This window comes from Parasteatoda tepidariorum, chromosome 7 (assembly GCF_043381705.1).
Source record: "Parasteatoda tepidariorum isolate YZ-2023 chromosome 7, CAS_Ptep_4.0, whole genome shotgun sequence".
In the NCBI taxonomy this organism is placed as follows: domain Eukaryota; kingdom Metazoa; phylum Arthropoda; class Arachnida; order Araneae; family Theridiidae; genus Parasteatoda; species Parasteatoda tepidariorum.
Genome location: NC_092210.1, coordinates 85,512,804 through 85,531,503, shown reverse-complemented (window position 1 = coordinate 85,531,503; position 18,700 = coordinate 85,512,804). Strand labels below are relative to the sequence as shown.

At 27.4% G+C, this 18,700-nt stretch overlaps 1 protein-coding gene across 1 annotated transcript in view; it reads left to right on the top strand.

Annotated features, from left to right (window-relative positions):
- Positions 1-3,413: 3,413 nt before the first annotated feature.
- Positions 3,414-18,700, top strand: part of LOC107449487 (nephrin) — an 89,766-nt gene continuing 74,479 nt past the window's right edge. Inside the window, exon 1 of the mRNA XM_071183835.1 lies at positions 3,414-3,812. Within this exon, the coding sequence (XP_071039936.1) occupies positions 3,743-3,812 (70 nt within the window). The 5' untranslated portion in view covers positions 3,414-3,742. The remainder of the gene's footprint in view (positions 3,813-18,700) is intronic.

The window sequence follows — 18,700 nt, the reverse complement described above, 5'->3', positions numbered from 1 at the left end:
GCTCTCCATCGTAGTTCTTCAGGCAAATGATGCCTAGAGGTCATTATTACGAATTGGCTATCTCAGATTTTCAATGTCGCAATCACAGTAAAATTTGTGTGCTTTCTCTCAAACTTGGACTTTTATGCTCCAGGCAGATGACGTAAGCCGAGTGCAGCGCCACTAATTTGCATATTGCAATTTTACTCAGCTACTCTTAGTGGACAACATATGCAAATTTTGCACGGTTTGGCTTACTTTTGAAAGAGCTATCGCTATTTTTGTGATTTTTCCTTAATTTATGATAACCAGTGTATATATATATATATATTTGGTCAACTCACGGTAGTCAAAATCGACCTCATTTAGCAATTTTCTGCATTGATGTATCTCTTTACCACTAAACTTTTTTTTAATTTTAATATTTTAATTATCATCCACTTTTAAATTACTTAGTTTAATAGAAACACGCATTTCAAGAGAGTAACTATTAGAAGGATTTCAAGCTTGCGGCATTTTTAATGTTTGATATATGATATTTATTTATATTTGTATGGAATTCTATAGCCTGTTGGCTTAGACATTTTTAATCTGCAAAAATACATATAATTTGATGTAATTATATGTATTTTTGCAATGTATTGCATTTTTATGTATTTTTATAATTTTATAATATAATATTATAGGAATTTGTTAATCGCTTTATTTTCCATAAATTTATAACAACGAGAAGTCCTTGAAAGAGAGCTGTTCAACTTCTTTTCCATTATTTACCAATTCAAATTATGTGAAATAACTTAAACACTTATTTTTTTAAATAAATCATTTTATAATAAATCCAGAAGAAATCTTTTAAATTTTTAAAAGTTTCCATGCATATACGTATTGTTTCATATTGTTTAAGAGAAGCGTTCTGACTGTTACCAAAAATTATCATTTTTAAAATTATTCAAGAGAAGATATTACGATTGTTTAATATTGCTTTTATGATTCAAGTATGCGAGAACAATTTAAAAAAAGCAATCTTGAGATGAAATATTAATTTTGAAGATTATTTTGTATGCATTTCGAAAGGTTGCATGCAGTCTGATCTGTCATGAACTTTTTAAAGATTGTTAGACAAGTTTTAGTAACTCTCCATTTATAAATTAATTATGAGAACCATATTTTAACCGTAGTAGTCCTTAAGAAATAAAATTGCAAAAAAAAAAATCATATGTTTAAAAAAGCGCGTGTGCAAAAATTTTTCAATTCAGTTGAAAAGTTCTTGAGATATTGTGAATACACTGGTATTTGTAAAGCAAAATTAACATAAGAGGTTCAAACTTTAAAAAGCTTTCCTGACCAGAGACCATTTTTCCAGATTGCGCCAGATTTTGGCTTTCATAAAGCCGAATCCATTAAAAAAATTGTTAATTAAAAAAATAAAAAAAACTTTTTGTGTTTTATTTCGTAAATGAAAATATCGTCTGAACCAACTAACTAGCATATTTGGGGTTACTCCTCGAACCATTAAGATTGAGTCCCAGAACATTAAGATCCGATTATTAGATTAGAAGTTATTCAGAGTGGTACATATATTTATTTGCACAGGCCATTCACGTTGATTATTGAGCTATTCTAATACAACAAATGCAAAACAATAACTTTTTATAGAACGTAATTTAACAGAATTGAAGCATAATAAATTTCACTAATATTTGTTAAGTAATTGAAAAAAATTAATCTTCTGCATTTTAATTTGTAACATTGCCTATTGAAAAATTCATTTTTCTATCATTCCTCTTAAAAAGCCTGTTAAAAAATTTTTTTACAACTTTTTTTTCAACATCGAGATTTTGAACGGCATCTGCTGTTTAAATTTCTGGACGTAAGTTCAGACAATTTCAGAGTTATTGGAGAAACTAGCGAATGAAAAATCTCTCTTTTAATAATATAGATATGCCACAGTTTTTGTTTTTGATTACAGCTCTAGCAATAAAATACTCTCGAATAATGTTAATTAAAAATTGGCAGTTCAATATCTCAAAGTAGGGATGGAATGTTAGATTAAAGTAAGATAAACTCTTTTTTTAGATAGAAATTCTTTGAATAACTTTTAATTTAGATTCGAATGCATTCTTCACTCTCAAAATCATGAAAAAGTTTAAACTTTAGATTTTTTACTAAATAAATAAATTTTTATATCTAAAATTAAAATTACCACTTCACGTATCAAATTAAAACTGCAAATACATTGAATGGATAAAAAAATATAACTTTTAGAAGAAATTAAAACCTAAATATATTAAAACAGCATAAAAATTATAATTTTATAACTTCGTTATTTAAAAGAACTAATGAAAAATGTAACAGAAGAGAAGTTTTTTTGAGTAACTAAAATAAACAAATAAAAATAAAAACAAGTATTTTTTTTTAATTTATACTTGCGTACTCGTAAATTGAATTGAATTGAAATTTTATTTAAGATAAAAGTATTTTATATGATTTAAAGATATGTTAAAAGTACAATTATGATACCTTGAAAATTTCATTTCAATATATGTTACTAAAGGAAAAGAATGGAAGAGTTGAAGAATTGAATATTTCTAATTATCACAAAAATAAAGTCATTCGTCTCTATATATTTTTATTAAATCAGCAAAATTATAATTTATAAAGCAAACTTTGTTTTAAAAACTAGCTATATAAATATAGGCTTTAAAAAAACTCACAAGATATGCTAATTTCAACGTAACTGAATTACTATATAAACGAAACGTAAGTACTGTGTTATTTGAGAAACGATAAAATAAAATACGTGATGTCAGTTTATGTAATAAAAATTTATCTAATTAATCAAGCTAAAATAATACCTTACTTTTTGTTTGAAAGTTTCTGAAATTTTTCTTTAAACAGTAAGTTTTATGCTTTTTATTCCATCTGCTATCTACTTCTATTCAGTAAAAATTTATTTCATTTATCATATTTTTGACACATATCTATGTTTTTAACTGAATGCTGTGCAAAAATATTCTAAATTAACAGTTCGTATCAACAAAACATATTTAATGAATATTGTTTTGTTAATACAAAAATTTAAAAACAAATTAGACTTTGAAATCATAGAAGTATATTTCTTTCATAAATGCTTTAAATAACATACACATTCTATTGAAAATTAAAAATTTCTCATTAAAAATTGCCATACTTAAAACTCAATTCTGCATATTAATTAATCAGAATATAGTTCCTAGCAATATGTTTGCATGTTTTTAAATAAAAATTATAATTAACTAAAAGGATAGACTTCTAAGAATATTTGAAAAATAAAATTCAATTTTAGAATAGAAATATGGTTTGAATGCCAAACATAACTTTCACTTTTGTAAAAGAAATGGACTATTCCATTGCTTACAAATCGCACTTTAGTTTCCCGCTTTTCATTCTCTACCATAACCGTGACGAGCAAAGAGTAGAAGCAAACGATCGGCCCAAGCTCCTGATCCCTTTTCTCGCTTGCTCAGTAAGTCTGGAAAGTTTGGGAGAAGCGGCTGCTCTTGAAATTCCATTATATTTGGAGAGAAGGGGAAATATTATTTGCCGTTCTTTCTTCAAAGAACTATTAGTGGTCTCTCAATAAATCCAACTAAAAATTTAATTTATCTTAGATCGAAAAAACACCTTTGCTCTATTGGAATTAAAGTGAAAATATTGAGAAAACCAAGCTTTTCCCCCCCTATAATTCCATTTAAAGAAGAACTATTTAATCTTAAGAAAAAGAATGACATATTTCGTTGGATTACTTTTAATGACTTTTTTCATCGGGATAGATTCTTCGGAAGTAATTAACGGTAAGAAATTACTTACGCATTTTCCATTTATTTTGTACAATTTTTGAATATCTGAGCTGATTATTTTTTTAACGAAATTGGAAATATTTCTTTTTTAAGTAAAATGAAAGTATTTTTTTTAGTTTAGATCATTTATCCTTTTATTTATTTAAATTCCATTTCGTTAACTATGAAAACCTCTCATTTTATTAAATATTCATAAATAACTTAACTATTTTAATTGCTAAATCTATGAAGTTGGAGAAAATTATCATAAAAATTATCTTTTATTTTTAAAATGTATCAGCTGAAAATTAAGAATTTTACTTTTAAGAATTCTGAAATACTTAAAACAAACTGCTTTTCAGTTGGTTTACATTATAAATGCTCGCGGTAGGATGGATGCATAATCATAAATAAGTTGATTCGCTAGAATTAATGAATTTTTATAACTAAAATGTATTGTTATGTTTAAAGAATGAAGTTAACGAAAAAATGGAATTCTAGATTTAAATTTGAAATCTTACGAAATAGTGTATGTTTCATATATTTAATTAGTTATTGGTAAATGTCTTAAAAAAAGTGTTTTATCATCATTTTAGATACTTTAATATATTAATTTTAGGAACAAAACTTAAGTGTGTGGTTAATTTATTAGAAAAAATATTCTAATGAATGAAACGGATCGTGAAAAACATCTTAGTACAGCTTTAATTATTATAGTTATATATAAAAAAAGAGAAAGAGAGAGCTAATATGCGAAATACTGTAGTATTTTTAAAAGACCGACAGCTCTTATTTCCATTTGGGTTCCATTTTTCCATTCTCATAAACATCAAAAAAATACTTCAAACCCTGCTCTTGTATTAAGAAGATAAATTGTAAGTTAATAATTTTCTTTCATTTTTTAATTCATTCTCACTGAAATAATTGTACATTGATTAGACATAAAAATTGTTTTCCTTTAAAAATACGAAAATGAATAGATTAAACAATTTATCTGAAAAAAATTTTTACAACAATGATTTTATGGAACGAATGAAACAGTTTAGCTTTATATTAGGTAGAAAATTAGTTTTATATTAGGTGCAATGTAATCTAATGTAATTGATGTCCTTCAGTTTTTGAAAATTTTTCGAGTTTGGTCATATGGATTCTTTCTTTGATAAATATAACATTATTTTTTATTTTTTGGTACAGCCTATTTTAAAATAATATGATACATTAATTTGTTGTATAATACAACAATATTCTCATGAAAAGTCGACTCTCATTCTTTATCAACTTGGATACAAATGTAAGAGAAATTTCCCAAAACCATGTAAGCGCTTAATACTGTGTTTGCTATATATTATTAGTGGTGGCATAAATTTATTAAAACTTTTTACAAGAAAAGTTTATTCTATTTCAAATAAGAAAATAGAGCTCCTTAACTTTTTCGCAAGGAAGCAAACTTTTAAATTCTTGTTATTTAAAATGTTTTTTTCTTACAAATTTAAGAAGAAAAAAAACAACTAACTTTTAGTTTTTAATTTAAGTAAATGATAAAGATAAAGCTTAAACTGATTTTTGAAAAAATATATCAGATCAGCGGATTTTATGATAAGAAAGTGTACGTATCATTACATCATTTGGAGAAAAAAATCTTATTAATCTTAAGGTATAACGGAAATAAAACAAAGCAGCTGAACAAACAAAAAGTCAGCTTAGTTTTAATTCCAGGAAAAAAAACAGAGAACTAAACTTCTCAATTATGCGATTTGCCAAATTCATGAAACTTTATTAGTGAATAGAATACTCTCTAAATCAAAATAAAAAAAATTTGATTTTGTGAATAAAATTATTTCCTTTTGTAAAAGCCACTTTGGAGACAAAATAAATTAAGCTAAATCTTTTGAAGATTAATTAATTAATACAATTTCCTGAAGATTGTATATTATAATCATTTAGGTGAACAAGCAAACTAGATTTTTTAAAAATTTATAGTACGGCTATAAGTTATTTATAACAATATTAGGTACTCGCAATTTTTTTTTGATGGATAGCGTAAAATTTAGCTTTCATTCAAATATCCGTTTCAATAATTTTCATAGTGTATAATGCAATATAATGTAAAAAAATCGGTAAAAAGTGCACTGAGGTAACGGTACTTTTTACCGTAAAAGCCGTTTAGAAAGCAATAAATTTGATAGATCGTAATTCTTACAGTAATAAATATAGTATTATCTATGAACAACTCTAAATATATATTTCTGCAATTACTATAAATATATATTTTACGATAAAAATAGATTTTTCAGTCAAATGGAATTTACGTCTGATTTAAGCCAAAGCGCTGATATTTTATACTGTAATTTGATCCAGAACGTTTTAGTTTGTAATTCAAATAAGCATTTTATTAAAGGCGCATAGTATATGGCAATATTTTGACGAAGTCCAAAGCATTATAAATATATATTCTTAACACTGGCTAATAAATTCAGTGAATCGATAATATTACAACTGGGTAAGTGAAGCTCATAGCTAATATTTGCAATGGAGAAAGTTTTTTTTAAGAGTTAGTTAATTGATAAACAGCATTAAACAAAAATTAAATCTTCAATCAAAAAATTCGTTAAGTTTTCAAATACAGACTGAGAGCAAAGCTTTGATTCAAATCATAATCGTGATAAATCAGTTTAGAAATAAATATTTAAAAAATGTTAATAAACTATAATGTTGTAATTTGCATTTTATACTTAAGTTAGCTAATGCAACATGATATTATGTAGAAGTAAATGAAGAAAAAAAATTAAATTAAGCCGTATTTTAAAAAGAAAAAAATATTGTCGAAAAATTTCGAAATCTATCGAAAAATTTATAATTTGTTATTTTTGCCACAGATTATTAAATATGACAATTCATATTATTTGCTTTATGAGTTCCGTTTGTGCTCATATAGATAGTGCTTGAATTATACTTTGTTGCAAATGTTTTTCTCTTTTACTATATTTACAATAAAATTATATCTGTTTTAGCTATTAACAGTGCTCGTTAGATACCGTACTATACATTGCCAAGAGTTTTATAGCGACCCGGCAAACAAAAACGCCATTCGCGTCATTAAGCATCTGCCATTTCGCTTTTTAACGGAAGAGGTTAGAAAAATCCTGAACTACAACTTTTAATAATAATTATTTTTACAACATGTATAAGAGTAAATTACCCAATTTTCTTTCAAATTGATTTCTAGGTAAAAGTTAATTCAAATAAGAAATTTCAAGTGAGCTAATATATCAGCGGAACGATGAATGATAAATTCTAAAAATCAATGAATCAATTTGTAGTAGCAATTGATAATGAACAAATGAATCATCAAATAAACAGAAACTTAATGAATCAAGTCACTAAATCCGGAAAGAAATTAATCGATGAATAAAAAAGAAAATCGTAAATCAATAATTAATAAAGAAAAGGGTGAATTATAGGTAAGCGAATCAATAAATCAATGCGTCAAATCAATTATTCATCAAATTAAAAATTATGGAATCATTGAAAAAATGAATGAATTAATTACGATGCTGAACGAATCAATGAATTAAGGAAAAAAAGAAACAATAAATTAATTAATCAAATTTCCAGTGGAACAATAAGTAAAAAAAAAGCATTAAATCAACGAATCATTGAAACAGACAATTAATGAATTGTCAAACCAGCATATCAAAGAGTCATTAATTTGATTTTTTCATTGAATTACTGATTCACTGATTCATTGCTTCGTGTACCACTGATTTAATTATTCTCTTTTTCATTGATTCTATGATTCGTTGATTCGTTAATCTATTGATTAGATGAAAAGCTTATTCTTTAAGATGCCCAACAGCTGATAAGCTATTTCATTGATTTATTGATTTGCTGATTCGCTTATTCGTAAATTTGCTCATTCATTGATTTGAGAATTCGTTGAATCACTTTTCATCGATTTTTTAAGCCATTTATTTTCTCTGGAACTTATTTTTTAGGATCATTTGTCTATTGCTCTTACTTATTGTTATGGGTCAACGAGTTTGTAGCTGAGAATGTAGGAAATAGCTGAAATAAAAGTTTAATTCATTTCTTTCCTAACTGAAGTCTTCAGAACACGAACTGTCTTCAAAAATAAATTACATATGTCCCTCCAGACACTTCAAGGAACGACACCTATAAAATGAACTAGTCTATTTACGGTAACATATATATGCATAGATTCTAGCATGGGATTTATCGAGATTTTCGGATATAATTTATCTGGAATATTCTAAATGAAACTCTTCCCAATTAAACCCTAGCAGATTATGAAGCTGTGACAAGCATACTTTAATCTTGCAAATTTTAATATATTAAAAAAAAATTTAAAATCAATGAAAGAAGTATTTTTTTATCTATGGCATATTAAATCCTGCCACACGTGTTGCAAAAAAGCAATTTTGAAAATTAGTATGATATATTAAGTATATAGGAATGCAACTTAGGTAAATTTTGTTATCCTGAATAATATCTTGAATTATAACATACAATGAAATCTATTAATGCTCATTAATAGCTTCAAAGCCAACAGTACTAAAAAATTTATTGCGTATAGAAAAAGGAAATAATTTCTAAATTTGCAAAACAAATAATGTGAGTATTACAGTATTTAGAAAATGTGTTCACAGGAGAACAAAATTAGAAATAATTCGAAAACATAGTAACACACAGTTTCATGAAAACTATTTTAAACATTAGGACGCAATTATTGTATCATGTAGAATGAAAACTCTAGCTGCAAACTAGGTCAATAGAAAAAGAACACAAATCACATATGCAGAAGCTGCACCGAATGAATTGACCAGTATCTCCAAAAGTAGTGCGCAATTCCTCCAGATGGCGGTAGTCCCGTGGCGTAAATCTGAGGAACGCTTAGGTTTGGAAAGAGCACATAGATTAACTTTTCTGCTTGGGTCGAATCGACCTACTTTTCTAATTCATGCATTCCATTATGGAAAGAAGGGGCAAACAATTTATGGTTTTCATATGAATGTGTTGTATAAAAAAGGTGATTAATCTGTAGATTGTTCCTAAATTTTACCCTAACATTTGTGAGTAAAATTATGAATAATTTAAATTGCACAAAAATTGCAAAGGAATTAAAGTAAATGCCAAAATGAACCTAGTAACAAATTGTCTTAAAGGGGTAAAATTTTTTTAATAGGTTCCTACTAACCCGTGAAAAATATCACTGTATTGCAGTAATGTTACGCACATTTAGCCTTATTTCTTAATGCAATACAATTTCATAGAAACAACTTACCAACTTTTTTAAATAATTCATATTTTACAATGCATTTCAAAAATAGGAAGCGCATTAAAAACGCTAAATAATATTTTCAAGATAATATTTTGTCAAAAGACCAATTTCTCGTTTAATATGTTAATAATGGAGACTACGTGGCTACTTCAGTAGTATAGAATAACAGTGTTTTTAAATTCCACCGAAAGTTTAATAAAATGCTGTTATAATTTTAACCGACATTAAGATTGCAGTAAGCAATAGCATAATTTTTGAACGCACGAGTTATTTTGTGAATGTTGGTCTCGTTTTTCTTTTCCCTTTTCTTAATAGAATAAGAAATGTAATGGAGACTAAATGAGACCGGCGACTGGTGGGGGACGATAAAGACATGTATGGGGAGAATTTAAATATTGTTATCTAGACAGATGAGAAAATGCTTCCGATGTATTTTTTTGGAAGGAAATCAAAACCGAGTTAAAAAGATTAATAGTTCACATATTTTATAAGAGTTTTTTGTATAAAATGTAAAATTTTTTATTTGCAACTTTTTTCGCATCAGAAATCGCTATCCAAAAATGAAAGTGTTGCTTTGTATACATTGTTGAGCTGAAACGCATTTGGCCAAACCAGAGAATACTGGAAGTTATAAAGACTTACAATAAGTTACTTTTTTTTCAAAATTGTACTTGTTGCAAGTCTGACACTGTTAGATAGATGCCAATGACAAGTAAGATATTATTTCCAATATATACGCTTAATTGAAAGAAACTGCACAGTTGATAAGAGTGTAAATAATTGCAGTTGAAGGTGCTATATGATTGAAAATGACAATTTTTGATCCATGCGTATTTATCATAATGTAAACATAGATTAAAAAAATTGAGAATACCCAAACATAAATCTGATATTCAATAAACTGTTTAGTGATTAATTAAATTATGCTTAGTTCAATGAAAACTGGACAAACTAAGAGAAATCCTAAACATAATCCTTCATTTAGACTCTCTTCTGGCTGTTATAAATCTGGATTTTATCTGACAATATTTTAACCAAAAACCCTGAACGTACGAAACTCCAGTCATGCGCTCAGTTGTACATGATTGCTTTCCTTATTTTATGAAGCATAATTAAAAGAATCAGACCACTCAAAAGACTTAATACTGAAATAACGCAAGATAATCAGAAAAGAGATAGTTATAAACCCACAATAAAGTTGTTCTGAACAGGCATAAGTGAAGCGAAACGTGAAGTATTGTTTGTTTAAATTTCTACCCTTCTAACTCCTTTCTCATCTGAATGACATGCACACTTTTAGTCATGCAACTAAGAGGAGGATACTAAAGAAATTGCCACTAGTTAGGATTTATTATTTTTTCTTAAATGTTTGTATTTGGGGCTACTTTTACAGCGCAATGTAAAAGATATAATTCAGAAACTATAATTTCTATGAATCAAGACTTTATGATTTTTCAAATATTTATCATATTGAATCGTATTTTCTTTCTTTTAATTTGACTTAATATTTAAAAAGTGGAAACTCAATGGTCTACAAAGTATTTGATAATATAATCAGACTTGAAAATTAGTAAAAATTCAGAATAATGCTTTTCCTGATAAATTTCTGAAGACAATTTGAAAACAATTTCTAAACTATGAAAGACTTGAAGACAATTTCTAAACTACGCTCACATCTTCCCGGGTAAGGTAAAAAATGCTTACAAAATCGTCGAAAAAGCAGTCAGACACATAAAGAAGCCCAAGACTGAAATTATCCCCTCTGCAGAGGATCAAAATTGTGATGGCATGTCTTCATTTTATCCTTAAGGATGCTTTCCATACCGTCGCCAATAGCCCATTGTGGAACTCTATTTCGACTTAAATAAGTTACAACTAAAACCAAGACAGAAACGGTTCTTTTTTTTGCAAAAGAAAAACCTTTAAGACTCTTAAACAGTCAGTTCGATCAACTCACTTATGAACATTTTCTATTCCGTGACGAAAATATCACAGGTAACAATACTACTCTTTTATCGATTGCAATGCTAGCATTAGAATTAATACAAAAAAGAAGCATTTAAACTAGCATAAAAACTAAACATAAATTTAAGAAATATTTCTTTTTTTTTCTGTATAGAAACGACAGACATCTAAGTAAGCCTAAATTAAAAATAGTACTTTTTTTAAATACAAAACCATATTAAATTCTTCGCTATTTGCCCTTCCGATTCAAGTTAGCTTTCTTTTCGATTGAGAGTAAAATGAAATCATTGGAAACAGTATAGAATTTTTTCTTATTAGCATTACTTAAGTTTACCCCCTCCCCCCTAAGTTTACGCATATTTAAGTTTACGCATACACACCCACGATCAAAAATGAATACCCCGAATAATTTTACACCTCTTGATCTGATTTTAAAATACTGGAAATAATATTAATAGTTCGAAAGCCTAACCTTAAATATGCTAACTAATTGAAGCAGACGATATTTTAAGTACAAAATCTGGAACAAAAATGTACATTCTCAAAAAAAAACTTTTTTCAGATTCTTGAAGCACTATATTTAGTAATTATTTATTATTTTTTTCAATTTTGTTTAATAATAATGCTAATTACCAGATGCTCAAATTTTTATATTGCTTTTAAAAATGTAATTTTAAATAGCTAAATACAAAATTTGAGCAAAATCAATCGAATAGTTTATTAATTATTCAATTTTCATGAAGACGTATATTTAAAATTTGATTTTTCAAGAACTATTCTATCAATTTATTTCTAATTTTGCATTTAGCCATTTAAAATTGCATTCATAAAACTATGTAAAAATTTATATATCTTTTAATTCAAAGTATTCTTTATTATAATTAATAAAATAAAATTAGAAATATTAATTATTATTAAAACACATTTTTCATTAGCTTTGTATAAGCAATTTTTATGACTATTTAAACGTGTAAAAAAACTCTCAAGATGCGACAAAATGCGCAAAAAATTAAATTAAATCTTAACTTTCGATTGCTCTCCTGCGTAAACTATTCAAGTCGTATTTTCGAGTTTGGAATTACAATCTTTATTTTGAAGGTCAAGAATCTGATACAGTTGAAAAAAAATATGTTTATTTAGAAAAATTACGATTTTGTGACTTTGTTTAAGTTCTTAAAATATAATCTGGATGTTTTATTCACCGTTTACCGTCTGGATGTTTTATTTCCGTGAAAATCAGATTATTGCATGAAAAGCTATTCAGGATGTTCATTTTTTATTTTGCAAGCTGTACAATACAAAGGAAGGAAAGCACTTCTCAAAATACTTAATCATATAGATGCACACGGAGTCCGCTGTACTCACTAATAATACATATTTTCGGAATTGAAAAAGTGTTTTTAAATTTACTATACGAACTGATTCGGTTAGTCCTCAACTAAGTTTAATGGATGGCTACCACAACAGTGGGAAACTAAAAGTTGTCACTCCAGCATCTTACACGGAGAAGTGGAAATATAAATTTTTTAGGCATTTGTGGCAACTGAATGGTGTACCACATGGCAACCACATGAATCGACATTTGAGGCCTCCAGAAACTTTCTATTTCTTGCATATTATAAAAATTATATTTGCTCAAATATCCCCGGGATATGAAAAGCTGCTTCATTGTTGTCGATGGTTACAAATGTTTTTTGCAATAATTTCAAGATTTTGTACAAAATATATATTTTTACCGACAAAGTATTTTCTTTATTATGCTGCATAAGAGACATGCATAAAGCCCATTTTTTGGAGGCGATACATTCTTGCTCATATAGCCAAAACAATTACATTTTCAAAAAAAAGAGGGGGGAATGCACGCTATGCTTTATCAGGTATTCTATACAGAGAGACAATTATTTTCTATTTGAACAATATGCTAAAAGGTACTATATAAATATCAATACCGTGAGTTCTCTTTTTTTCCCTTATTTATTTATTTATTTAAACCAAGTCAACTCAAGAAACATTTAATCCACCTTTTCTGAGCATCCCGAATTTTATTTTTCTAAGAAAATGTTGAAAGGATAAAACTTATGCAAAAAATCTCCAAACGAAAGATTATTTAAAAGGACGATGCAACTAAACATAGAATGTACAAAGTTTGTACTAAAATTAATTTAGAGAAACTTGCACTTACGATATTCAAAATTTATACTTGCCTGAAATAAAAAGGGGATATTTTATAGGGGAATATTAGTACTAATGATAGGTCATTACATTATCACAGATAATACCGTGCATCTACAATTACGATGAGTTATATTTTGACAACTATTCTTAAATCAAAGTAAAGCTTAAAATGAAAGAAATAATTCTTTACTTGGTTAGCAAAGTAAATTTGATATAAGTCAGCCAGAACTAGGAGGCTTTTATTCTCTTGCTATCAATTAGGCAAACACTGGCCTACTTAGAATTGTCAGCATAATGAGATTAATCTTTTTTTCTTCCATTTAAGAATTACAATAGAAGTTAATCCTCTTTTAACCGATTTATTTTTCAAACACAATTTATTTCCGTATTTCTTTTATTGTCGAATTCATATGAGATAGAAAATTATTGCTTGCTTCCAAGCTATTTTAAGCGTTATATTAAATTTCTAGCGAGATATAAAGCTGCATGGTGTCTTACCGTTTCTCCTACTAGCTTTGTACAATTTATTACCCAATAAACATAACTGCTCAGTACATATATTGACTCCTCATGAATGCAAAGCCAAAATATCTAGACCAATTATCAGATTGTTTAGAGCCTATTGAATAAATCTTCAGCGAACCATCGTGTTTAACAGTCTGTTATTTACTGCTGTTTTCACCTTGCTGAAACCCGAATTTCTTGTTTCCTACAACTATTTTCAAAGCTAATGAAATAACAGAAAATAAATCTTTCTGCAGGTTCCATTGAAAATATCATTGCTTTCGTGCTAATGAGTAAATATATCATTATTTCCATGAACATGTTCAAACACTATCTTTGTTATATAAAAACCCAGAGTTTAAACCTCAAACTTCAAACAGAAAGGAGTTGCGCTTTTAAATAATTGCAATTAAATTTTCAAGTAGAGAAAATTGAATTTAGGAATTTTTTTTCAAAACTTTACTCAAAATGTTTTACTGGCCAATCCCCACTCGCTTCCTTTAATTACAGTATTTATTTTTCTTCATTTTATACATAATTGCTCGAAGCACTTCCCGTATGTTTTACAGGGAAAGTTTTCATGGCAAACATGCTTAAATCTTTAACTGACTCATTATTTTACGTTTATATCTTATGTTTTACGTTTCTTCATTTATGTTTAATCATGGTGTATTCAAATTACGAAAAATAATTTAAGAAAATAAAGTTTTGAATCTTTGGAAAAGTACTCAAATGGAGTCTTGTGTTGGAAAGCAAATAAGTTTCGACTTCCTGGGGAGAGTATTTCCACGCACTTCTCCCTAAAGCTGCAATTTTAGGTACTTCATGAATAAAATTTAAACGCTGATACACTTATTTTCAGATTTCAAGCTCTTGTAGATAGTTGTGATGAAGATAAAATTGTTCAAACTGCCTGTGAAGGAAATTATTCCCTTTTTCTCTTAAAACCATATGTTTTATGTGCCTTCTAAGTAATAATTTTACCCACATTCCTTTTTTTAGTTCTAAAATAATTAAATGTTGGCATATAACTATTTTTTTATGTAAATATTTAACAAAAATATTACGTAAAAAATTGACTTTAAATCTGTATTATAACGATTTTTATTAGAAAACTATTTTAATTTTAATAATTGCTCAACTTGTAAATCTTCGAGCTCTGAAAAATTAAGCATAATTTTTAAAGTAAATTTAGAGATATTCAAAACTTGTTTCACGTAAAAAAAATGGTAATATATTTTCCTCAATTATAAATTTAACTAATTAACTTTCTTACTTTTGATAATTCAATTTACATGATTATTTAATTTAATAAAATACTTTGATGAGAAAAAAAATATTTCGAAATAAGTAATGTGGAAATAATAAAACCTGAAGTGGATAGATAAATAAGCGAATATTAAGTGAACAGTTGCAGAAGACAGCCTTTTTTCCAAACCAACAAAAAAGCAACGTGCATTAGCTAATTTTTAATCTTGTCAAAATATAAAAGTAATCATTTTTCCCGATTGGGGAATTTACGTGCCAAGCAAGTTTTCCATTTTAGAATCCTGAGAGAACATTTTACCGCAAACAATAACTTAGTTTGGTCATGACTTTTGGCAAACCACCAAGATAGAAATATATAAAGCATAACTTCAACGTACTTTGAGTCTTTTCCACAAAACTTCAGAGAAAAACTCTTTTCTTAGTGTTTCTGTCAAATAAATAATCATCTTTCTTTTCCCCGTTGGGCTTTTCTTGAAATATTATACCTCTCCATCTCAGTGGTTTGAATTATTTGAGAGAATGGAAAAATAAATTTGTGTGTTGAATGATGCATTTAAGTTGTAAGTAGATGTCTTATTTTCCTCTCGTATTGCTAGTTTTTATGTGAATTACCTTACTGTTTCTCCTGCAAATTTTGAGCATTAATGATTTGTGTAATAAGTGCTACGTGATAGATCACAAATGGAGATATCATTATTTTCCGTACAGATTTTCACGTTCTTACATTTTATTGATCACGGAGAAACCTCAAATATGCAAATTATTTTGAGCAGATAAAATTTTAAGTAAAGCAATAAGACATAAAATATGCTTTCTGCGAATAAACATATCTTTTTTTTCGGATATCTGACCACCGAAATATAGAAATTGCCGCCTTCTGAGAATATACACACCTAATACTTTTTATGACGAACTTCTTACCCTCAAAATATAGGGGTGTCCATTAACTTAGAAATATGGTCTCAATAGTCAGGAGAACAGTAACGTTTCAGTCCTTTAATGTTCATTTTACTTTTCGAGTGTTTCAGTGATTTGAAAACTAAAGAATTTTAAAAGTTTTGCGCACAGTTTTTTAATATGTTTGTCAAGATTTTATTGCATACAAAACATATTTTTCAGTAATATTTTACAATTTTATTTAATAATAGTCGAAAAAAGTTTGAGTTGCATACAATTTGTATACAATTTCTTATTATATTATTTTAAAGAATACAATTTTAAATTGCAATCTTGAACAAAATCAATCAAATCCTATAAAATCAAATTTTAAGAAAAAATAGTATATTTAAAGTTTGATTTCTCGTGAATTATTGAATTTACTTCGTTTAAATTTTGTATTTTTCAATTTAAAAATATATTGTTTAAGTTGATATAAAAAATTTTACATTTCGCAATTCGAATTTCTTTCGACTATTATTAAGTTATATAATAAACATAATTAAGAGCTATTATTACTTTTTACTGCAATTATCTTTGGATAAACAAACTTTATAATTGTGTACAAAATTTTTCTCTTACCTGAAAAAGTTCTCGAGATATGGTGAAATAAGCAAAAAGTAAAATTAAGATTAAAGGTTCAATATTTGAACCGCTTTCCAGATCAAAGGAGTAGGATCATATTTCTCAGATAAAAGCTACACCCTACATTTTGGGGGTTAGTAATCCAAATCCGTAGAAGCAATGTTAGGTTTATTCGGAGAAAGTAAACTTTTGTGTTTTCTTTTGTAACAAATATAGTTTGCACTAATTAAATTGCATATTTGAGTTCACTCCAGTACAGCATTAAGTTTGAGTCCTTGAGCACGCAAAAATCCAATCATTAAAGTAAAAGTTATTTAGGTTCATTTTCTCTCTATGAGTATTTGGTGATACATGATTAATGGAATGCAGGAGAATAAAAATTCACCGGTTCTTACATTGAGCAGTATTTTTTTCCCTTGTTGTTCATTTTCTTTCTTGTTTCTATAACTAGAAAAATGCTTGTTATCATAATTCTTCTGATGCTACAGAAAAATTCAAACAGGCAAAAAGTTACATTGCTCTCTTACCCGTTCTTCTGTTAGCCTTACTTCGATTATTCTCAAAAAAAGGAACACATTTCAACAACAAAATCTAATTCTCTTGATGAAACCAAGTAAAAAAACCGAATCATTTAAAATACTTCCACATAAGCTTAAGAGAGTTGGCATAAGCTTTTCTTAATGCAGAAAACATTTATAAAAATCGCAGCGTAAGTACAAGGATAGAATACCTGCATAAAAAGAAGTTTGCAGCTTTGATAAAAAATTTTAACCTTTATAAATACTTTATAAATTATTAAATTATAGTAAAACCTATTAAATTATAAAGATTTTTATCCTTTATAAATCACAACTTTTATAACGATTACTTATAATTTTTAATACTGAATGATATATATGAAGGTTTTCTCTACCTATACCTTAACTACCTAACACTTTTGCAGTCTTCGTTGTGTTATGGTTCTGTCTTCTTTTGTCTTTAGAGAAGCCTTGCTGGTTTTTTTAAGCTTTTGTGGAGGTTTCCTTTAAAAGTTTGTTGCACTATAATTAATGTAGTGTTTAATTTATCAAAAGAAATTTTGAAAATTTGGAAGTACATTTCATAATATCTGAGCCTTTTTGATGCAATGTTTTCACTAGACTAGTTATGGCATAAGCAAAAATAATAGTTTATGAAACTTGTGGGTATTTAGTTCATGTTTAATGTTTATTAGGCTAGGCTTTGCATGTTTTTAAAGAATGCTTGAGATATTTTGGATCGTATGTTAGACGCACGTGCGACGCTCACTCGCGCAAAGTAATAGAAGAAACACAATAGTTAAATAATCTAAATTTAATTTATTTTGTAGAGAAACCAGAGAAAAAATAATCAGAATAAGTTAATAAAGGCATAAAAAAAACATTAAACATATAGTTACCTGCTAATCCTGCTATTTAGTTATTTGCGGGAGAAAAAAGTGATCGTGCAATCATTCGTGGGAGATCAAGCAATATAATTATACTCCAATAATACAATCCAGATAATGCATTAAATACCATCTGTACAAGCATACAGTGTGCCTGAAAATGATCAAATCTATTGAACTGCACTTTATAATACTATATATTAGTGAAATTTGTCCCCAAAAGGAATAGATTTAAAACAATTAATAAATTTAAGCATTGAGGATTGGCGATTATTAAATTTAGGCATTTATTTAAAAATCTAGCCTATTAAGGTAACATCATTGAATTAGATTATAATAAAGAAACAATTCTCTTAGTTGTAAACTCTTAATTTAGGTAACAATCAAAATCAGAAGTGCAATAATAGCGGAGTAGAATAAGAAGAATAAATATTACAGGTAAATACTTTTAAATTAGGGATACTAAAAATTATATATGGGAAACTGTAGTGGAAAACGGGGAAAACTGGATAATACCATGGGACTTTACGACCAATAAAAATGCATCAACAATAACGGAAAACTGAGTTAAACTATTTTTTTCAAAATTTTGCTTACAGACTTATAGCTTATTTTTGAAAAGGTTTATAAAAGTAACAATAATTTATAACATCCTCATTTCTGATTCGCTGGTTGAACCATGTAAAGCATAAAACTCGTATTGTCAACGATTCAATTTGAACCTGCGACACCATCATTTAATATATATATATATATATATGTGTA